The sequence below is a fragment of the Semicossyphus pulcher genome, unplaced genomic scaffold, assembly GCF_022749685.1.
Source record: "Semicossyphus pulcher isolate SPU_LCO1_2020_fin unplaced genomic scaffold, fSemPul1.0.p SCAF_18, whole genome shotgun sequence".
NCBI lineage: Eukaryota > Metazoa > Chordata > Actinopteri > Labriformes > Labridae > Semicossyphus > Semicossyphus pulcher.
Genome location: NW_027211691.1, coordinates 25,633,604 through 25,657,314, shown reverse-complemented (window position 1 = coordinate 25,657,314; position 23,711 = coordinate 25,633,604). Strand labels below are relative to the sequence as shown.

At 44.6% G+C, this 23,711-nt stretch overlaps 1 protein-coding gene across 1 annotated transcript in view; it reads left to right on the top strand.

The window, feature by feature from the left end:
* fars2 (phenylalanyl-tRNA synthetase 2, mitochondrial) overlaps nt 1-23,711 on the top strand; it is a 124,416-nt gene that overhangs the window by 88,504 nt on the left and 12,201 nt on the right. The window contains exon 9 of the mRNA XM_069667798.1: nt 652-827. Coding sequence (XP_069523899.1) covers nt 652-827 — 176 coding nt within the window. The remainder of the gene's footprint in view (nt 1-651; nt 828-23,711) is intronic.

The following is a 23,711-nucleotide window of genomic DNA, read 5'->3' as shown; positions in this document are numbered from 1 at the left end:
ACCTTACTACCTCCCTACTCAACCCTCCAACAAAACACCACCCACCCATTCTACCCAACTTACCTGCCTTCCCAACCATCGATTTATTTTAACACCTACCTACCTGCCCTCTCCATGAACTACCCAACTGTTTTACAACATACTTAGTACCACCACCTGTTCATCTACCCTCACACCTGCCTGCTTACCCTTCTACCTGCGAAGGTAATTATTACAGTATATCACAAACTTGCTACACACCCAACTACCAAACCAAACCAAACACTCCCTTCCCAATCTCCCCCCGCTTACCTTCCCAACCACCTGTAAATCCATCTAACCACCAACCAACCAACCAACCAACCTACTATCTACCTGCTTATCCATGTACATGTATAGCTAACCAACTGAAACACCACAGCTGTCATGAAGAGAGAAGTTTTAACATGGGGCTCTATGGGGACTGACTCACTGTTGGAGACAGCTTCAAGTGGACACCAGAGGAACTGCAGCTTTTAGACACTTCCCCATTGGTTGCCTGGAAGCTCCAGCAGCTCTTTTTTGATGCCTTATTTTAGCTGCATTAGCTATTTGTATGAGAGACTTATAGATGAGGTGTTAACTAAAAGCCTGTGTGTGTGTGTGTGTGTGTGTGTGTGTGTTTTCCCCCAGCCCCTCAGTAAGTACCCGCCCCTCCACAACGACATTTCCTTCTGGCTGCCGGAGAGCAAAGAGAGCGAGGACGGGCGAGAGAGCTTCACAGAGAATGACTTCTACGAGCTGGTGCGCTCCATCGGAGGAGACCTGGTGGAGAAAGTGTCACTGGTGGACGAGTTCACACACCCAAAGTAGGAAAACACCCGCACACACACACACTTTCTTTTTTACACTTATTCCTTAGATTCTCAACTTTATAAGAAGAACTACAAAAGTCTTAACCTAAGACTGTTAGTTATGTTGCAGGAGCCATCTTTACATCCCCTAATAAGAGGTATGTCCACATGATGGGACTATGTGAACAGATTCATGTCCCCACAACACAATACATATACACAACAACACACTCATTCATATTTAAAGAAATATATAAACCCAGAGGAGGACGGGAGGAAGGGTAGAAGGTAGAAGAGTATTTTTGTCTTTTGTGAAGGATTAATTGATCATAGTCGTGACCCCGACCAATCACAGCCCTCCGTCTTATCATCTGTCACTAAAATGTCTTTTACAAATCTTCCTGTGTTCCTTACGTTTGTCGACATGGTTGCAAAGGGAAGAAGGGTCAGAAACGACAGAAGGAGAAATTATTTCAAGGAAAAGAAAAGGACGAGAAGGGAGACAATGCTAGAAAGAGAAAGGAACGATAGGAGGAGAAGGAGGAAATGAAGATCACGCTGATGTAAAGAGAAAGAGGAGAGAGGAACAAGGAAGACAAAAACAAACTGAGTAAGACCGGACGAGTCCCAATGATCATGTTGACCAGAGATTAGTCGATAAGGAGAGTCTTAATCTTTGTTGTGCTGCTGAAAAGAAAAGATTAAAAGCAATAAAAGAGACAAAAATAACAACATACCAATAACAACAACAATAACAATACCAATAACAACAACAATAACAATAACAATAACAACAACAATAAAATAAAAGACGGAAAAGAGGGAAAGTGAAAATAGTAAAGTAGAAAGAAAAGAGGGGAAAGGTCGCTCTGTCTGTTAAGCTGCTGATAACAGACGAGTAACAGCTGTCATCACTTTAAATGTACACACACACACACACACACACACGCAGATACATACACACACACACCTGCACTCATCCTCCTATGCGTACAGTGTTCAAATGACACACACGCATATACCTGTCTGTCCTTGGTGTACACCTCCGAGCTGCGGTGTCTGCTGTGACATCTCATTTTTAAAGAAGTGTGTGTGCGTCCCCGTGTGTGTGTGTGCGTCCCCGTGTGTGTGTGTGTGTGTAAAGGGCAGCAGTAGGAGGTTGGTACCTTATGGCTGCAAACTCCTTTTTCCACATTATTTTGACACACGCGCACACACACACACACACACACACACACACACACACACACACACAGACACACTATATCTTTCCTGACCTTGAGTTCTTGTATGTGTGTGTGTGTGTGTGTGTGCGCGTGCGTGTGTGTGTGCGTGCGCGTGCGTGCGTGCGTGTGTGAGTGTGTGTGTGTGCGTGCGCGTGCGTGCGTGCGTGTGTGTGTGTGTGTGTGTGTGTGTGCGTGCGCGTGCGCAGGCGAGGGCCCTGCAGTGCGTAAAAATGTCCGACACTATTCATCTTTCAGCATTTTAATGTCTTTTAAATAGCGACCTTTTCCCCCACCGAGCTCACACACACACACAAACTGAGCACACACACAAACTGAGCACACACACACACCCACACACACACACAGACACACGTCTAACCATACATTAATATACACTGACTTTAGGTATTAGAGCTAACGGGGGAGAGAGGGGTGAGACAGGGAGATAAAGAAGGACAGTATACTGGAAGATAAAGACATGAAGACTCGGACAGACGAGAATTAATTAGTGTAAAATTTCAGGCCAAAATCTTCATTGTTGTATTTTAATTAAACCTTTCTGTGAATGTTAAATGAGCTGATTTTGCTGGGATCTAATCACAATAAATGGGTCAAATAGATGCAGAAATATCTACTTCATCATGCAGATTTTCAAAATTCACAATTTATGCTTTGTCAGGTCTGTTTGCAAGACGACAAGCAAACAACTTTTAAAGTGCCTGTTTTTTGAATGGACTTTGGTTTGACCATTTCAGATATAACCTCAGGAGGACCTCAACTTAGACTTTTCACCACACAGCGTATAAATACCCACATTTCTCCTCGTCTTATTAGTATGGTCTCCTTGATATCACGTCCTGATAGAACTTATTGTTTTGCTGCTTGAATGACGTTCACTGAAAATGTTGAATCCAGTTGAAGTCCTGACTTTGGACGTGCAGGGTTAAAGTCATCCTAAGGTTTAGTTCATGCTGTGAAAACATGCTGGTTAAAGTTTGTTTAAATGAAGTAATATGTCCTGTCTTGTGTCACAGATATGTGCGAGTCAGTCTGAAAATCTGTCTCACTACAGCGCTATGAAGCCAAAGTAAACTGATTTCACTCTGATTTAATTCCAGTAAACATTCTGAAGGATGCTGAAATAACTACATCATGATGCTAATTTGAAAAAGGCTCACGTCACACTATTCCAGTTCTGTGTGCAACACGAGACGAGCAAGAAACTTTTAAAATGCTTGTTTTTTGAATGGAGTTTGGTTAGGCCGTTTCAGATTGAACCAACTCAGATTTTTCACAACACAGCATCGCTTGAATTTAACAATGTTATTACAAATACCTGAATTTCACATCAGCTCGTTAACATCATTTGGTCTTTGCGTTGGCTTTGTATGTAATTGCACACACACACAAACTGAGCACACCTGCACATGAGTATGTTCCCGTGTCCACATGTACGGTTCTAACTTCTTATATTAATGCGGCACAAAATACCTGCAATGCACCTTTTTACTCCCAAAACCTCCCCCCTTTCTCCCTCTCTCTGTCTCCTACACACTGTCATTTTCTCTGCTGATGTCCCTCACACACACACACACACACACCTCCATACTCATACTGTTCTCATCACTGATATTACAGCCTAATGATAATGACGGAGAGAAAGTTCGAGACTTAATTACAGTTATCAGCTCCTAAATTAGTGGCGCATAAAACACCTGCATTGCACCTTTTTTTGTCCCAAACCTTCCTCTCCTTCACACTCTCTATCTTACACACACTTTCCCTGTCACACACGCACACACACACACACACACACACACACACACACACTCACACACACACACACACACACACACACTCATTCTGTCTCTCTGTCTTCTCACTTGTTCATTCTCCTTCCTGTCTGAAGCTCAAGCTCTACCTCTCTCTCTCCTTCGTAAGCCACTGAACAAGCTGTCAATATCTATGGACACCAAGCTGAAAAGGGGGAGGGGCTAAAGATGTGAAGGGGCCAGCCAAGTGTCAATAAAGAAAAAGTGGACCAACCTACCTGGTTTATGATTCGCTCAGACAAATAAAATATCTCATTTTCCTCACATGACTTTATATAAACAGGAAGAAGTTGAGTCTCTCAAATATATCTGCTCCTCCAAAGTACTTCTGAAGTTCATCGAATGAGAGAGGGAACAGAGTGGCCCTCTCTCTCTCCCTCTCTCTCTCCACTCTCCTGATACTCTCTCGCCCGCTCCTCTGCTCCATAAACATCTCATGTAGAAGCAAATCAAAGCTGATGGCTCGCTCTGATTCCCCACAAATCTGCATTTATTGGTCGGTAACGCTGTCAGCCGAGACCGGGCCGGGACTAATTTGATAAGCGGATAGAGCTGTCAATCAAGCCGACAGCCCTCCCCCTCTTGACTCCCCTGAGTAAGAGAGAGAAAGAGAAGATGGGTGAGGTAGTGATTGACAGGAAGGTGTGTGTTTCATTGTGTTTTGTTTATTGCATGGTTATTAGTAGTAACATTATTGGAGGACATCGCCGTCCAGCAGCTGTTTCTAACAATGACTGTTTCTACAGATGCAGATGAGTGTTCACCTCCTCTTGTATAAAAAATGAGACCCTGTACCTACGTCCCGCCCCTTCCTCTACCAGTCACACACCTTGACCTTGTGTCCTTGGCGTGTTGGAGCCCTCAGGTGTCCTCGGCGTGTTGGAGCCCTCAGGTGTCCTTGGCGTGTTGGAGCCCTCAGGTGTCCTTGGCGTGTTGGAGCCCTCAGGTGTCCTTGGCCTGTTGGAGCCCTCAGGTGTCCTTGGCGTGTTGGAGCCCTCAGGTGTCCTCGGCGTGTTGGAGCCCTCAGGTGTCCTTGGCGTGTTGGAGCCCTCAGGTGTCCTTGGCGTGTTGGAGCCCTCAGGTGTCCTTGGCCTGTTGGAGCCCTCAGGTGGGCTCAGTCTGCAGCAGAACAGCTTCTTGTGTCGGTCTGAAGCAGATATTCACGCTGATGGAAAGTTCAATGACTGTAGTGTTAGTGTTAGTTACGTCTCCTCACGCCGTTCCTCCTCTACTCTGCTACTCGGGAACAGAACGCTGCAGGAGCCCCATTTGTCCACAGAGCTGTCAATCATGAGGCCACACCCCCTTTTTACAGCATCATAAAACTGATTAAAAGTAAACTCCTCCAGCTCCACCCTCTGGTCCAAATATGGTCACTTCTAGCTGCATAAAACAATCCCTAAAATCAAAATGCCAAACTCGAGGCCTCAAAATAGACGTCCACAAACCAGTGGGGACATCACGGTGGCTACTTCCACTTCTTATACACAGTCTGTGAGTTTCCAGCTTTATCTCCCCATGCCTGTCTATGCAAGACCTCACAACAGGCTCAACTCACGCAGGAATCCAACTGCTAAATGAAGACGAAGCGTTTGTCTCTGGGAAGACGTTCCCTCTCTGTTAGTATGCTCTCATACAAACAAGCTCCGTGTGGTTTCTCTCTGAGGCAGTCTTTGCAGAGAGGCTGAAATCTACTTGCACGCAAAAGAGCAAAACAAAGAGCGCGTTCATTTAGAGCTTTATGCATGCACACGAATAGTCAGACATAAATCAGCAGGATAAGAACTAACTATAATGACAGAAACCTTGTTTGAGAAAAATGTTTTTGACGTGTATTTTGATTTTATAGTTTGACTCATGTCCCATCTGTTAACATGGAGGAGGCGGGCTTTAAGAGCTATACTGCAGCCAGTCAGCAGGGGGCGACAGAGAGGGTTTGGCTCCACTTTTAGGGAGCTGTCATGTCGGCCATCTTTATACAGTCTGTGGTTTCCCAGATCCCATCTTTTCTAACAAACTTTGACCAAAATAGCAAACTCAGACTGGACGATTAAAGACTTCTACTAAAGTCACGAGTTCAGTTTAAGCCACATTTTTAGGCCCTGGATTACAGTGATGAAAATGTTATTTTGTTTCCTCACATAAACCTTCTCTGTCTTCCATCACTGCAGAGTTAAAGGGATAAATAAAAACAGCTTTGTCATCAGTTTACACTCGAAAGAAAAAAGGACAAAAAGTGTAATTTTGGGCTTAAACTTTTGCTAAGGCAGAAGTTTTATCTGCTGCTTGACATGAACGACAGAAGAAGGGGCTTTATTCTGTCTGCACAGTCCTCTCTTCCTCCACCTGTCATCACTTCATCCTCCCATTCCTCCCCCTCATCCTCCCCCTCTCTGCCGGCTCAGCAGGAGACAGGGAGGCAGCCGCCCACCACAACTCGATGAATGATTTAACAGAGAGAGAGAGAGAGTAACCCCCACCTCAGAAAGATGAAGAAGAGGTTGGGAGGGAGAGAGGGAGGAAGCAGATGACAAAAGGGGGAGAGGGGGAATTGGTAGAGCGAGCACTATAACCACTGATGGAGAGAGAGTGAGTTGTCATTTTCCGGTGTGCAGGTTGCAGCAGAGTTATTCTGCTGAATAATGTATGATTGTTTTCTGTTCCCACAAACAATCAGCCCGACAGACAGAGACACAGATGTTACCGCTTCTCAGTCCGGGTTTTAATTCGACCTCGGCAGCTTTAAGTGGTCAGCGAGGACGCTCCCAGGTGGTTCCAGCTGTTCTGGAAATAGCTCTAATGTGATGTACTGATACTGGAACAGGTGAATACTCCTCACCCGTTTCCAGACATCTGAATCACCGTCCTCACCTGGTTTATTCAGTGATTCGAAAACAGCCAAGCATATTTCAGCTGACAGTCAGGAATAGATAATAAAGTGAGTGTGACACTATACAAGGGGAAAGGCCAAATTCCCTTGTTTACCTTACGGTAATGTTCGCTAGAAGTTACGCTTTCCTATTAGCCAGCTTTTTGATTAGTCATATTGTTAGCATAGCATACCTAGTTAGCATGCTAAAGCACTAATGCTGCAGTAGCTAATAATAATGTTAGCAATGAATTTATGCTTCCTATTAGCCAGCTTTTTGGAGAGTTAAACTGTTAGCATAGCATGCCTAGTTAGCAAGCTAAAGCACTAATGCTGCAGTAGCTAATAATAATGATAGCAATGAATTTATGCTTCCTATTATGGTGCTTTTTGGAGAGTTAAACTGTTAGCATAGCATACCTAGTTAGCAAGCTAAAGCACGAATGCTGCAGTTGCTAATAATAATGTTAGCAATGAATTTACGTTTTCCTATCAAACAGTGTTGTTGGCTTACAAGTGGTTGATGCTAATGTTAGCTATGTTGCAGGCAGCACGTGTTTTTTGGCTCAGTTACTTGAGATGTTGCTCTTTATTAACATATTTTTGATGGTTCAATGTGATTGAGACAAAATTATGAATTCAATCACAGAACAACGTATAAACCACACACACACACACACACACACACACACATTCTGTCGTGTCTCCTGAGTGTTTGAACCTCCCTGTTCTCTAACTGGGATCTAGATTTCACTTGATCTCGTTTTTCTCTAAATGTCAACATCATCTCATTCACCTTTTCAAAATGTCACCTCCTCCTTTCCCCATCTCTCCTTCTCCTTTTCTTTTCCCTCCTAGTTTCCTGTCCTCCTCCTCCTCCTCTATGTAGGTTACCCTGCAGTGTTAGCATATTAGCTTACTGCAGCACCGGCTCCCTGGAGTGTGTGTGTGTGTATGCGTGTGTGTGTGTGTGTGTGAGACGTATGTATCTGAGCATGTGTGCACCTGATGTGTCTATGAATGTATTTTCTGTGTGTGCGTGCGTGCATGTGTGTGTCTAGCAGTGATGTTTTATGGGCATTAGAGAGCTTGTGTATCAACAACAGACCAGATTTATATCAGCAAGCTCACCGGCTGCCACGGCCCCAGGGGCCTCTGGGTAATCTAGATGTAATTGAGCATAGAGGTTACGCTGGCAGACGCACACAAAACACACACAACACACACACATAAACATGCTTTCACTCTCACTGAGATGATAAACACGTCAGGGAGGACGAAGATTCACAAGCTTCAAATGCACACAGTGTGTTTGTAACACAAAGACACACACACACACACACACACACACACATACAGTTCACACAGTCATATATTCAGTTAAGAAGCAGACAGCAAATAAACCAAACAGATTCTGCTCTTTAAAGAACAAACAGTGTTTTTCTACACGTTATAATAAACATGAAACAATAAGTAAACAGGTGATTTATTTAATATTCAGTGCACAAATAATGTAACAAACTTAAATATATCGACATCAGCACAAGAAAGGAGGCAAATCATCCTGAAGGTTTCAACTCAGGATTTTTAGTTTCAGGCTGAATCTTTTGTGAAAAGTGAACAGACTCAGTTGGATTGTTTTGGCTCAAGTAAACGTATAAATCGTCTAATAAGTTCAAATCAAACTGCCCATTTGCTAAAGTCCTACAGCAACATCCTGTTTCGTGCAGAAATACCTCAAAACAAATGAGAAAATCACGACACCAGAGTAAAGTCATGGGAGTTTATGTGACAGTAACTTGTAAATTTGCACGGTATAATAACCATGATCCTGGTGTATCAGCAGCTTGGTCAGCGGCCCTAAGCTTCAAAATACGACGATCCCCAGCATCCGTCCTGCTCCAAGGTGAAGCTCAGATTTTCAAAATAAAGCTAACTGACAACATTTAATGAAGTTTGGACGTTCAGCAATCACTAACGGGTGGTGAAATGTTGCAGAATGGTCACTGTAGGTTTGGTTTAGGCAACCAAACTGCTTGGGTGGGGTTAGGGAACAGCAGAGATGTGGACTTGAGACTTGGTGACGTGGACCGGAGTCAACTCGAGTCACTGTTTTGATGACTTGCGACAAAAAATAAATGACTTGAGACTTGACTTGACTTGTCGCATGATGACTCGGATGACTTGCGTGTGTTCATTAGTTACTACTACTACATACTTTTTGAACAGGTGAGATAAATCGGCCAGTAATATCATTATTAGACACCTTGTCTTTTCTCTTTATAAAGACCGGATACTACAGGTCAGAGTGCTGGATCTTGGGTGGAAAAAAAGTGACTTGACTTTGCCTTAATTAAGGACTCGACTCGACTTGACTTGACTTGACTTGCTCAAGAAAAAATGACTCGAGACTTACTTGGGACTTGGACCAAATGACTCGAGACTTACTTGGGACTTGAGCAAAGATGACTTGGTCACAACACTGGGGAAGAGATCATGGTTTGGGTTTTAAGAAGTACTGTATCTAATGCAGCGTCTTCTGTTTATTTGACCCATCCTTTGCCCCCGATGGCCGCCCTTCATGGAACTAGAGGAAAGCGTGCAGAAATGTCCCGAGAGGCAAACCTACAGCATCATTCTTGAAGTGTTGGGCTACAGACCAAGCTACTACAGGCCACGCCCACTTGTGCAACGTGACCACGCCCACAACAAGCTCCCCCAGTCTACGTTACTTATCTACAAAAGGAAATGCTCTGGCTCCATCTCTGTACTTCCTGCTACCTTCTAGAGAAATGTGTTCTCTGAGAATGTTCCGGGTCACCGAGTCTGTCTCTGTTTGTTTTTGTGCCGATTCATCATCGCAGATAAAAAGCTGAGTTTTGTCGCTTTAATCGAGCAGGAAACCTGATCCTCCAGCTCTGACTGTCAGCTCGTCTCCCCGCCTCGTTCCTGTTTTATTTTTACGGCCTGACGTGACGAGTTTCGTACCGAGGCTGCTGCAGCTGACATACATATGGCCGACCGAGAACACACACTGGTGAGACGGTCGTGTTGCAGCCGGCTGCCAAATCCTGCACACACACACAGAGACACACACACACACACACACCTTCTGTCCTGCCCCGTGATTCATGCAGTCAGCAGCTTTGCTTGGGTCACTTGAGGTGAGAGGGGGGAGTGTTTCGCTGCTGTCACAGATAATCCACGTCACTGCAGTTTTTGCTGTTTCACCGACAGGAAGCAAAGTTTCATTGTCATTTTTGGTGTCCAGTGAGTTTCTGGAACCTTCTACCCTTCTGATGAAACAAATGTTGTGTAGTTTCAGAAATGAATGTGGAAATGCTAGCCAATGTATTTCAGTTTTCCCAGTTAGTTGAAAGGAAACCTTAATGCTGTGGCAAACATCAATACTCAGGACACATGTCAGTATGTTCCTAGTCTTCCTTGATATGTTAGCACTAATTAGCAGCTATCTGTGTCTGGACTGTCTAGACTTTGACTGTATATAAAGATGGCCGACACTTCTCCACCTCCTCTCGTTGTACAAAAGTGAAGCCTTAACCCTCCCGGAGCGGGCGCTGCCATCTTTTGTATCCAGAGCGTGTGCAGCAGAGATCGGCTGGTGGAGCCGCAGTATTGACGTCCCGCCCCTTTACCTTGTGGCCTTGTTGGAGCCCTCAGGTGGGCTCAGTCTGCAGCCTGTCTATGCAAGATCTCACAACATGCTCAACTCACGCAGGAATCCAACTGCTAAATGACAAACAGACGAAGCGTTTTTCTCTGGGAAGACGTTACACTCTGGACCTCTGAGGAATCCCTCTCTGTTCCAAGTATGCTCTCATTCAAACAAGCGCCCTGTGTGGTTTCTCTCTGAGGCAGTCTTTGCAGAGAGGCTGAAATCTACTCGCACGCAAAAGAGCAAAACAAAGAGCGCGTTCATTTAGAGCTTCAATATGTGCACGCTTTTAAACATCCTCATCTGTTTCCTGCTACCTTCAGAGTAGGATTATTACCTGGATGCTGCATCGTCTGACATCCGGCCTCTGACCAGGAGCTCATTCTGCTGTTTGTTCGGCTTCTCAGGAGGAGCTGCTGAAAGTCCGTATAAATACATGCAGAGCAGGAGCAGCAGTGTGTGCAGACTGTGAGCGTGGACACAGATCAGACTCAGAGCAGGCCAGATGTACAGGCTGGTAAACAGCAGTTGTTGTTCGGGCTGAGGCGGTGGGACTGCCAGGTTTTTACATGAGTTGAATCATATCTGCTGTGTTTGACTTGCATAATGATTTCAAGTTTCTGCCTGATTCTTGTGAACAATATATCTCAGGAACACGGAGAGGGAAGGCCTTCAAATTTGGCACGAACATCCTTTTAAACTCAAGGATGTACTCACTAGATCTTGGAGGTCAAAGGTCACTGTTACCTCATGTTTTTCCTCTGATGTCACACTCACAATGTTGCAAGTTTTCAAGTCCTATTAACTGAAGGAACCAAGCTAGTAATTGGTTGAATGCTAACATTAGCTGTTGTAGCTTAGCTAGCAGCAGCCGTTTGTAAACTTAAGTCATTACATATCTGTTTTTATCACATCCTGTCGCACAATCAAACGTTAAAGTAAGCCAGGAAGACTGTCAAACGTTAGCTAATGGGTTATTGCATATGCTGTGTTACCTTGAAATATGGCCCAGGGACCCTCCAACATTTATATCAGTATTTAAGCTTCCCACCCTGAGCATGGTGAGGAAAGTGGCTACTTCTAAGTTTCTATGTGGAGACACCATGTTTCCCACTGGACTTATCCACTGCTATCATACATGTCGATATAGTGATATCTTCAATTCGGCCATAAGAAAATGTACTATACTGTAGTCCAGGTAATACTCAATTCTGAGTGGCTGTAGGGTGTCCATTACTTCCTGATAATGGATACCTTCGAAGCAAGCGGCAACCTCCGGTGTTGAAAAATGAAGCCAATGCGGAAGTGCAAAAAACTGCAGTTCCTCGAGTGGCCACTTGAGGCTCCAGAAAACAAGAAACAACATTACAGCAGGAAATAAACATGTTTACAGCCTGGTACAAAAAACGGTTTTGTTATAAATAGCTAATTTTATTGTTCAGGATAACTGTACGGGGGGTGAATTTTTTTATAACACACTCGTTTTAATTATATTAAGTTAGTAGAAGTAAGTAAATGACAGGGGATCACTTGATTGACAGGTGGATCCTGCTGGCTGTCTGCTGGACGTCAACACAGACACAGACACTGAGCTTACCTTCACCTGTTTGTGTTGTTGGAGACTTTTGGGGATTTTTTCATTCAACGTTTGGACAAATAATCTCTCTGTGGGATTTATGGAACTTTATGGCTGTGCAAGAAGTCTGAGCTGCAGCTTTTCGGTGAGTGAAATGTTCGTGTTATTGTATTGATATATTGTTAGCACAAAGTAGCAGGTATACTGTGCTCGCTTTAGCTGCTTGTTAGCCTGTGCAGTGTTTATTTATTTAATCGTCGGCCAGTAAACAGGAGTCAGGAGTTGTTGGCGTTTCCCCGGAGAGATTACAGCGGACCGTAGTGATGAAGAGACCGGTTATTTTCAGTTTCCCGTCACGTGTCGGCTCGCCGCTCTCTCACGGGGCGAGCGAGCAGCGAGTCCGCTACTTCTTTAGTCTGATAACTAAACACCTGCATTCAGTCACCGACACACATATAATCTCCTACTTGGAAAGTCAAACTAGCTCATTCATTCAACCGCTAGCTACGCTGAGGAGCATATAGCCTAGCTTCTTTTTCTGAAGCGGACCAGAAATGTCTGTATCTAAGATCTGTTATATTTCCTGGAGTACGAAACGAGGTTTCCTTTGCATTAGAATCTTCTGGAATTGTTATGATTGTTTCAGGAATTAGTCAGACCCTCAGGTGCTCCCTGGGTGGAAAACGTTTTGACTGTAAAATCAGTTTATTTGGCATGTGACCCTTGTATAAGCATAATTATGAGATAATGCACAATGCGGTGTTCATTAACAGATAAAAGACACCTCTTTAGGCATTTTCACTGACTGAATACCTCCACTACACGTTTTAGATAAATGTGGCTACATACTGAAACCTGGTGGTTTTCTGTGGGGGGGAATCTGTACGTTCCTCTGAGTCTGCTTTCTTTATTTGCAGCGTTTTAACCTGAAAGTGACGTTTGCGTAGTGAAAGTCATCATTAGCTTGTATTTTTGTCCGTTTTTCTTTTGATTGAGTTGAGTTTGTTTTTGCTCTCTTGGACCTTTTACAGAAGTTTCCGGCAAATGACTTGCATTCAGTCTTTGTTCCTCCATTTTTAGTCCATCCTAAAGTGCAGTTCTCTGCTCTGTAATGACCTTTCTGTGCTGTTTAAACTTTAAGGCAAAACATTCAATTATTTTGTGAGATTTCAGATTGTAGAATTGTCCTAAATTGAAGGCTGGTTTAACGAGGATGTTTAAAATCAAACAGTGAAACACTGCAGTGCCAGTTTTGCAGGTCTGTAATTGATTGAACTTCACACACACTCACAATAAACCTCCATCTCTCCCTGACATGGATTCAGAGGTCGAGTGCCACTGCAAAGGCAGAGATATCGATGGATTTCTCCCACTAATGAAAGTGTTTCCTCCTCAACACTGACCCATTTATCTCTCCATTATTTCGCCTCTAACATCCAAACACATCTCAGGTAAAGTGGGGAACATTCAAAGGAAGAAAAGAAGGAGGGGGGAACAACGAGCGTGAGCAGAAGAGAGCGAATTCAAGACAACAGATACATGGAGCCTTTTTTAATCGACAGTTTCTGCCTCACTGTCCTTTTCTGCTGTGACCTCAAATCACAAGTGTGTGTATGTGCGTGTGCGTGTGTGTTAGTGATGAGGTTCGATCCAGGTAGATTGACTTCTTATTGTCTGGGGATGAGGAAGAGAGAGACGGAGAGGAGGTGAAGTCCTTAAGGCGCTGTGCTGATGACGTTACTGCAGGAACAAGAGAGCAGAAGATGAGACTCTGTATTGTGGTTGTTTAAAATCGGGGTTCTGGATGAAGAGGAAGATTTTTTAACCACAAACAGACGTTACATCGATCTCTTCAAACACACCAGACTCCATTGACAAAAACGGGGGTAATTTTACCTCACAGCACAGAGGAGCTGCTTCTCTACCACCTTGACTGCTTAGTTTTTTTGTAGTTTTGTGTTACACAAATATTCTGTTAGATACAAACTCAGCATTTTAAACACAATAGCACAAACTAACTGACCAGGAAAGGCACCAGTAGACAAACCACTACTGGGTTCTTCAAAGGTGAAATCAGTGTTTTTATGAGTGGAGTCTGGTGTGTCTGCAGAGAGCGATGTAATGTCTGTGTGTGGTTAAAACAATCATATTCCTCTGTAACAAAAAGGTCTATCTCTGTAGGGATCCTTTCTGTCATGTTGTCACACACTTAGAAGAACAATCTGAGTTGTGTAGTTTCAGAAATGAATGTGGAAATGCTAGCCAATGTATTTCAGTTTTCCCAGTTCGTTGAAAGGAAACCTTAATGCTGCGGCAAACATCAATACTCAGGACACATGTCAGTATGTTCCTAGTCTTCCTTGATATGTTAGCACTAATTAGCAGGTATCTGTGTCTGGACTTTCTAGACTTTGACTGTATATAAAGATGGCCGACACGTCTCCACCTCCTCTCGTTGTACAAAAGTGAAGCCTTAACCCTCCCGGAGCGGGCGCTGCCATCTTTTGTATCCAGAGCGTGTGCAGCAGAGATCGGCTGGTGGAGCCGCAGTATTGACGTCCCGCCCCTTTACCTTGTGGCCTTGTTGGAGCCCTCAGGTGGGCTCAGTCTGCAGCCTGTCTATGCAAGATCTCACAACATGCTCAACTCACGCAGGAATCCAACTGCTAAATGACAAACAGACGAAGCGTTTTTCTCTGGGAAGACGTTACACTCTGGACCTCTGAGGAATCCCTCTCTGTTCCAAGTATGCTCTCATTCAAACAAGCGCCCTGTGTGGTTTCTCTCTGAGGCAGTCTTTGCAGAGAGGCTGAAATCTACTCGCACGCAAAAGAGCAAAACAAAGAGCGCGTTCATTTAGAGCTTCAATATGTGCACGCTTTTAAACATCCTCATCTGTTTCCTGCTACCTTCAGAGTAGGATTATCTTCTTCTTTTTGAAAACTAAAGTAATTTATCCTCACGAGTCGACTGATTGTGATTTCTGTTTGTGTCTAAGGCTCTCGCTTTGTTTTGGTCCCATATCCACATATATTCGCTTTAGGCCGGAGTGTGCAGTCGTCTTTAAACAGTCACACGGGCAGCAGGTCGAGGTCACTGACGAGGTCAATGTGTACACTAAACTACAGACCTCAGAGACTCGGTGTCTGTCTCTCTGTCTCCGTAGGCTGTTTGGATCCTCACACAACACACACACAGTTTTGTGTGCTGACCTCAGATCCTGTCAGCCACAGTTGACACGTCCAGAGACGGAAAGAGGAGGGAAGGAGAAAAGAGGAGTTTTCCTCTTGTTGGATGGTGCACATGTTAAACAGTTAGTGCTGTGATCCTTCATTTTAGATATCAGATGTAAAAGTTGTGTTGTTCTCTAGTTAGACTAAAGCTGTTTAGTTAGTGTTAATAAATAAGCAATATCCCATCAAGCATCCAAAAGATGTGCCTAACAAATCTCAGACTTATTCGCAGGGATTGCAACAGGACACAAAGCGCAGCTCAGGAAGGCTTTCTCTCCCAGAGCAGGAAGTAGTACACACGGGAACAAATGGCAAAGTGAAGAAAGCAAAGAACCTGCAGGACAAACCGAGACCGAGCAGGGAAACGAGGGAGTGTGACTGATGACACAATCAGGAGCGGGTGAGTTATGGGCACAGGTTTGCAGAATCAAAGGGCCGGGCGACATGACGGCGGGAGCTGATATGATATGTTAGTTCTTTTACAAGGCAGGTGACTCATATTTCAGATGCACTGACTTTGAATGGATTTGACTGTCGCCTCTCTTTACTCCATGTTTCTGTGGCATGCTGTTGTTTTAAGAAAGCAGAGACGACACGTTTGTAGCGATCAGTGAATTGGCGTGTGCAGAGTCCACTGTTGTCACGTGACACAGAAATGCTGCTCTGAAACCTGTTCTTCATGAAACCGATTAATTAATGAGATGAAGCAGCAAAGTAATCGGCCGTTTATTTCCTCATTTGTGTTCAAGGGACTCGTAAGCCACACATGACCAACGGAGCGAAACCTGATTGGCTGGATGTTGGTTCGATTTGAGACTGAATCGATGGCTCTTCCTCGGATGTTAAATCAGAGTTTTTTCAATACGGAAGACGTACGTCGGGTTTCACAGACAGAGACAAAGACAATGGACTGGCACCGAGACGAGGGTAAACTTAGGAGGTGAGGCTAATCAGACACAGGTGAGACAATCAAGTGACAGGTGAAAACAAAAAGGGCAGGGCTCAAACAAGCAGGAAACAAAGACAGGAAGTGGATCCACACGAGAGACAAAGTAAAACAGGAAATGATCTAACCAATGAGACACAAGATAAAAGACTAAATCGTGACCAGAACATGGAAAACACTAAACACAAAACGAAACGATAAGAACTCATGACGACAAGAGACGCAGTGACCGAGTGAAACAGGAAATGACATCAGAACCCCAAAATACAAATCAAAAGCAGAACTAAACTAGAATGACTCGTGACAGGATGTTCGACTTTCAACATAAAACAGGAACTGTTCAAAGCGTTTAGTTGAGCTTCCTCTGCGTCAGCCGCGCTCACATGTCACTTCTCCCTCACCTACCAATCAAAATCAAGAAGGAAGGACTTACGATATCGTCTTTGGCGGAGGAGAAGCTAAGCCTTTAGTTTTTGTCTGGAGCTGCTGCTGATGCAGGACACGACTCCTTTACTTTACTTTCATGTTTTATTTGTAAAATTTCCTTGAATAAAAACAAATATTAATCAAACTGACGTAACGGTCACTCGTAACCTAGCAACAGTGAGCGGCAGTGAGGAGGCTGTGAGCGCTGCCAGCACAAAAGACGCCGTTACAGACCCTTAATGGACGTTACAGAAACGGTCCCAGTCTGGTTTGGTTCAGGCCACAGAAGTACCTGGTCAGGTAAATTGGTTGGGAACAAACGATTCGCTCTGTAGCAGATCTAAAAAACAAAACCGAAATCAAACTTCTTCAAAGATTGAACACATATTTACAGTTTCACACGGGGATCGAACACCCTGCTTGTCTGGGTGACAGTTTGTGTTTGCTGCATCCATTGCCCCTGACCGCCGCCCACTGAAACCTGTCACACTCTTCAGCAGGTTCGAGGTCCAGAAACTCGTAACATCAGTAACGAGATATTTATTACTTTATACACATGAGGCGGCCGATCTGACGACCTCTGACACGCTGGGGATTCACTTTATCTGCAATGTGAATGCACCTGTATGCTCTTAGTGAAGGATGCAGGATGAATACAAGACAGCTCATAACAATAAGGCATAACACACACACACACACACACACAAACACACACACACACACACACACACACACACACACACACACACACACACACAGGAGCAGACCGCCACAGGTACTCATACATTCAAAAACTTTGCACCAAACATGTTCTCTTTCTTTATGGAGATTTGAGTGTGTAATTTGGTTTAATATCACATAATCAGTATGTTGGACACACACACACACACACACACACATGCAGGGCATACACACACACACACACACACACACACACAAAGTGGCTGTCAAAGATTGTAAATATTGTTTTGGATGACTCACTCTCTTTAGGGAATTCTACAAGAAAAGTGTGTGTGTTTCTTTATGTGCCTTTGTGTGTGTTTGTCCTCTTCTTTCATTGTGTATGTGTGTGTGTGTGTGTGTGCGAGACGTAGAGAGAGAGAGAGCGGGCGTGCGGGGCAGCTGGTAATTGAAAAGCAGAGAGCCATTTTCTGTGTTAATAGGCGCTCTGAGCGGCGGCCTCGCTGGAGGAAGCGGGGCGAGTTTCTGCAGGAGAGAGAGAGAGAGCGATGATGCAGAGAGACGGGTGGAAAAATAGACCCTCTTTCATTTCCGCCTCTTTGTTTCTTCCTGCATTAGAAGTCAAACAGCCTCAGTTTCAGTCTGACAGAGCCAACGCTGAGTCTGATGGAGAGAGACAACAATACGCAGAGTTTCTGCTCGGCTCTGGACTCCATTAGACCTCCTGTCCCCCCCGAGAGGAGCTGCACAGGCAAGGAGACAAGGACAGGAGATAGTGTTTGTTTTTGCTTCTTAAGATTTGAGTTCATGTGCGTCTGAAGGGTTCACACTTCATGTGTTGCACTTGTGGCCTGCAGAGCTCCACATGTTTCAGCTCATCACTGACTTCCTGTACCACTGCACCAAATCACACCCATAGACACACAGATTAAAGCTGACATTATTAAAAGTAACTTTTAACTAACTCACTTTAAACATGCAGCAGTACATGAGAGAGATAATCTGCTCCTCTGGCTCCTCCTCCTGCTCCTAATGGCATTTGTAAGAATCCAACGCTCCCGAAACACAACAACCAATCAGATCCGAGCAGGCTCTCAGGCTGCTGTCAATCACACGCTGCGCAGCACCACTCCCCCGCGCATGCTCACACGGTTGAGCTCAGTTTGTTCAGTGTGCGCAGCGTCAGCCGGTTTGTGTCCACAAAGCCTGAAAACTGCCCGTCCCTCCATCGCCAACGAGGCTGACACCACAAAGTTACACCGAAGGAGAGAAAAGAGGAGAAGCAAGCTAAAGAGAAAGAGTTGGACCGAGACCGAAACGAATCGAAAGTAAACATTTGAGCAGCAGGTGGAGAGAGCTACGGGAGCTGAGAGGATTAAAGTATGACGATGCTGGTGGTGTAATACAACGGCTGCGGTTGTCGTCGTCTCACGTTTTTACATGTTGTATATCTGGCTCCTTCAGTTGCTTTGGTTACTAGCCTGCGCTAGGGAGGGCTTTGGAGGCAGGACTGAGCGCCGCGGAGAGAGAGGGGGGGGCTCTCCTCTCCATCTTACCTACTGCAGCTTTAACGATTGAATGAAACATGTTGGCTGCTGCAGGATTTTAAACATTTGTCACATAACTTTAGTTTAAGAAACACTTTGAGTTGTTGTTTCATGGATGGTTTCTGCGTTTTCAAAAGTAGCAATAAATATGAAAGTTTGCTTTACTGTGAATCTCTGAAGATCTTCTGCCTCCAGAGACGGAGTTAACAATCACTGCTGCTTATTTTGGAGGTTTAATAGAGAATCAAAGGACAGAGGATAACCACAAGGCATTTTCATTAAAAAAACAAGATGGCCGCCACTGGTATGGGTCCTTTTTACTCCACCGTCTCGTCAGTATTAAACAAGCTGGACTGCAGATGTGTGTTTTACGTGAAACTAGAATTATCCTCGACCAATCAGATCAGTTCTTTTCAGTTTCTCCCCTTTCAGCTCCGTTCCATAAAGTTCTCATATTCTCCTTAAAGTCACTCGTTGTCTTTGTTGGATGATAGCTTAGGGTTACTAATATAGGATGAAAGGATTAACTGTGGAGCCAGTGCATCATTAGGAGCAATGAAGACAGAGATTCACTGAAACAACTAAGAAGGTGTCCATTATCAGAATTAATGGACACCCTGCAGCCAATCAGAATCAAGTATTCAGCCAGACTGCGCGATAAAGAAAACTTTAGATCACGGTTCCAGCCAGAACCGTGATCGTTCACCTGACAAAGTACGGCCACACTCAGCAGAAGAACACATCCGGGTGTCCGATCTGTAGTAAGCTAACTTTACTGCAACTTTCAGCTAGCTCCACTCGCTCTGTGAACAAATGTGTCTTCAGTGCCATTTAGTGAAATCAATCTTTAACAGGTGGTGTTGACATGGAGCACTTTGGGAACAGAAACAGAATGATAGACGAGAAGTAACGGGATGGATTGGGACAAAACAAAATGACAGCCACGTCTTCCTTTTACATCACGACGCCACAGCCGCATAACAAAGCTCTGCTGTCATGCTACCTTTGTAGTTGTACTTTGAACCATGCAACGCCGGCGTTAAGCCGCCCCAGTGTGTTTTTGCAGCGCTCTGGCGTTACGAAAGCAAATGGGGGGCGACGGCTGTGACGTGTAAGAAAGCAGCGACATCACTGAGAGTGACGTATACAGGATGCGGCGGCAGAGCCGAGTGCTTTCGTAACGATGAACCGCGTGCCGTTCTTTTTCTGGTGGTTAATTTCGCGTGGAGCTCCCGAACCTCGATACCGACATGTTTGCTACTCTCATCTTCTTCTCTTCTAATGATGCGGTCAGCTTGGTCTCTTCTTCCTCCGGTTGTTGGTCGCACAAATAATACGTCATCGGACGTCATGCGTCCTTTCTGCCATTTACACTCACACTGTTTCTGCCCCTTCGATGCCAGAGGAGGAGTGACTTCACCCCCCCATTTCAACCCTGTGTTTTACGTTGAGGATGAAGCGTAACAGTCCCGCCTTGAACTGGCAAAGTCAAAGCTTCTAAAGAAAAGGGGAGAGGGAACACAAGGAATCAATAGACGATACCACAGAAGAAGAAATGGAGTAAGAGGGGCTCTGAACCTGAACTCTCCTGTTCAAACCGGATAGAGTTTTATAAGAACAAGAGAGCAAGAGATGAAGAACACAAGAACACAGCTCGGTCTAAAACGTCCCACAAAAGCTTCTTAAACGTTGCTGCCGCTCTGTTGATCCCTCTTCACTTTGATTGGTCCAAAGAGAGCGGCAGTACGGAGAATCGATCCTTCCTTTCATCACTGTGTCCCAAGTGATGTTTCAGAAGGCGGCTGCTGATTGGACGTTGACGAATGTTGTGGAAATAATGGACTGCGGCGTGCAGCGCTTCCTGTTCCTCCTGCTGGTTTTTAATCTGAGCGGACGTGAGTGAGAACCTCTGCTCTGTGTTTAAACTGAGTCACAGGAAGCTCATGTTACCGGAGAGATGTTTGTGAATGAGTGTGGTTAGACACACACACACACACATAGAGTCCGGTGAGTGTCGTGTTTTGCCATCTCCAATAAGCGCTTCAAGTGAGAGTGGTTGAGGGAAACGAGGGGGAGGAATGAGAGAGAGACAATGTATGAATGAGAGGAAGTGAGTTTGTTATCGTGTTGGCAGTTTTTCCTCAGAAACCGATTCCAACATCCAAACCTGACTTCATAATGAGGCTGTTTCATTTTCTTTAAACAAGCAGCAAGCTGCAGTTCCTCTGGTGTCCACTTGAGGCTGCCTCCAGCAGTGAGTCAGTCCCCATAGAGCCCCATGTTAAACTTTACAGCAGAAATAAACATGTTTACAGCCTGGTACAAAAAACAGTTTGGGTCTCTATAGCTCATTTCTCTCTTCATGACAACTGTACGGGGAGAATCTTTATACAGCTCACCTGTTTACATTATATTAAGGCTTAAAGTGATGCAGCATTAGGGGCGTGGCCTCTTTGAGTGACAGCTGGGAGCTGCTAGCTGTCTGCTAGGTGTCCCCTCAGCTAACTCAGTCACTGAACGTAACCTCTGGGCCGTGTTTGTGCTGTTGGAGCCTTTTGGAGATTTGTTCATGTAAATATCAGACAGATAATCTGTGTGTGCGCTTTATTGGACGAACAGACCGTCCAGCAACACTTATTGTTTTATTTAGATGTTAGCTCTGATTAGCAGCTAACTGTGTCTGTGCTCACCATCTTGCTCGTTAGCGCATTCACTGTTTGTCATACCCTGGTTTATCTGTGGCGGCCCGCGCAGGCAGTCAGGCTGTTGTTGGCTTGTTTTGCAGAGAGGGCGGCGGGCTAAGTTGTTGGGGCGAGCTAGCAACAAGCGCGCTACGTTTCACAAGCTTTCTGAGCTGCTTCTGTCTGATAGATAAACTCTGCTCAGCTAACGGCACAGATAGAATCTCATCCTGGAGGAAACATGATGGTTAACGAGCTCATTAGCAGCTAATGAATTAGCCTCGGGCACAGACTGTTTAGCTTTGATAGCATAGCATTTGCACCCCTCGTTTACCTCAAGCTCCACCCACTCTTCCAAATATGGTCACTTCTGGTGCGGATTATATATCTGTCACTACCACCTTCATTTCTTTTTTCATGTTTAAAGTCTCACAGTTAGATTTTTAATCACATTTTATTTTGAAGGTTTACTTCCTGTTAGTGTCGAGGCAGATTAGGGAAGTGAAGCGAAAGAAACGCACACAAGCTGTTGGCTGTGGCTGCCGCTGAGTTTCAGGAGTGCCACCTTCCCTTTAAATATTAACGTTGTGTGCGTGTGCATGTGTGTGCGTGTGCGTGTGTGTGCGTGTGCGTGTGTGAGAGAGAGACAAAGCGAGCATATCTTTACGTGGTGTTCCTTCCAGCCTCTGCGATGTGCAGTGACAGCTGCTGTGTTAAATGGCAGCTCTCTGGTCCAACCTGTGTTGTGTTTTTATCTCATTACATTGTGATGTGTGTGTGTGACAGTGTTGTGTTACAGTGTGTAAGAGTGTGTGAGAGAGGCCTCCAGCTGTGTGTGTTGTTGTTAAATTTTCATGACTGCCTGCAGACAAAATCCAGGTTCACAGGAAGTCACTTTTTCAGAATGTGTCTCGTCTCTGAGAGTTTGTTCAAACATGCGTCTACAGAGCTTTCAAACTTCCCTCACAGTCTCATCTTTGTGTTTATTTACAACACGACTCTATAAGTCAAATACGGTGTGTAGTCATCGATTATTGCAGCGATTAATCGACTGATCAGATAATGAATTGCACAATGACGTGTGACAGTGTGAGGTTCTTTAAGCGTGTGCTCACTAACAATAAATTCAGTAAATATAAAAGTTTTTAGTAAGTCTTGAATAATCTCTGCTGCTGATTTGGCTCCGACTGACACACCAGAGAAATAACAAATCGACAGACAAAGTGCTGGTGGAAAAAATACATCAAATCAAGAACATCGTCCATCGTGCCTTCTCTTCAGACGCTCGCTCATCACCGACGTGCTCCCGTGATGAACGAGGTCCGCTCTACAGATCCTGCAGGCGATCCTTCTCGCAGACTTCACAGGTTTCAGGACACGATGCTGTCGCATCAGCCGCCGACGTTTTGCTACTTAGTCTACCTGTCGCTTCCCGGTCGCTGCTTTGCATGAACACCTCTCAGCAGAGATCGTAAGGACGTGAAATCGATGTTATGTCCGCGCACAGCAGGAAGAACACACGATGACATAACCGACTAATTATCGACAGTTAACTTCGTGGTAGCTAATTTTGTCATCGATTTTTGTCTACAATGACGACTAACCGTTGCACGCCTAGTTGGGAGTAGTGATGTTAAATTAAAGTAGAAGTTCAAATAACTTTTAGCCACTATGTGTCGCTAACTACTGAAACTTTACAACCCGTTCCTTTCAAGGAAAAAAGGAGTTTAAAGTGGATCTTGTTTTATTTGGAGTCCAGGTCCAGAAGAATCCAGACTTATTTGCGGTTTTGAAAAAAAGAACGTAATTTAAATAAAAAAATATTTACTGTTTAATTTGTAGTTATATATAAGAACAAGTTAAAATGGAGGTGAAATTAAGACCAACTAAAGCTCTTAAAAATTAACTTCAAACTATTGATTTCCTGCATGTGCTGTCAGATTCAGCTGCAGCCTGATCCCGATCAGAGTCCAGTGGATACAACTATATACCCCTGAAGCAGCTGTAAGCGCAGGAAGCTGCTGCATGACCTGAAGGGAGATGTCGCCCAGTCAGACATGAAACAGTTAACACAGAGAGGGCAGCTGAAAACACAGTCGCACTAAAATGAAACCTTTCAAAATTTCATCCTCCTGTTAAAGGTCAAGTGGAACGCTTAACGGGCAATTAGCGAGGGGGAAATGCCAGCGAGGCCGTCAGCTAAACA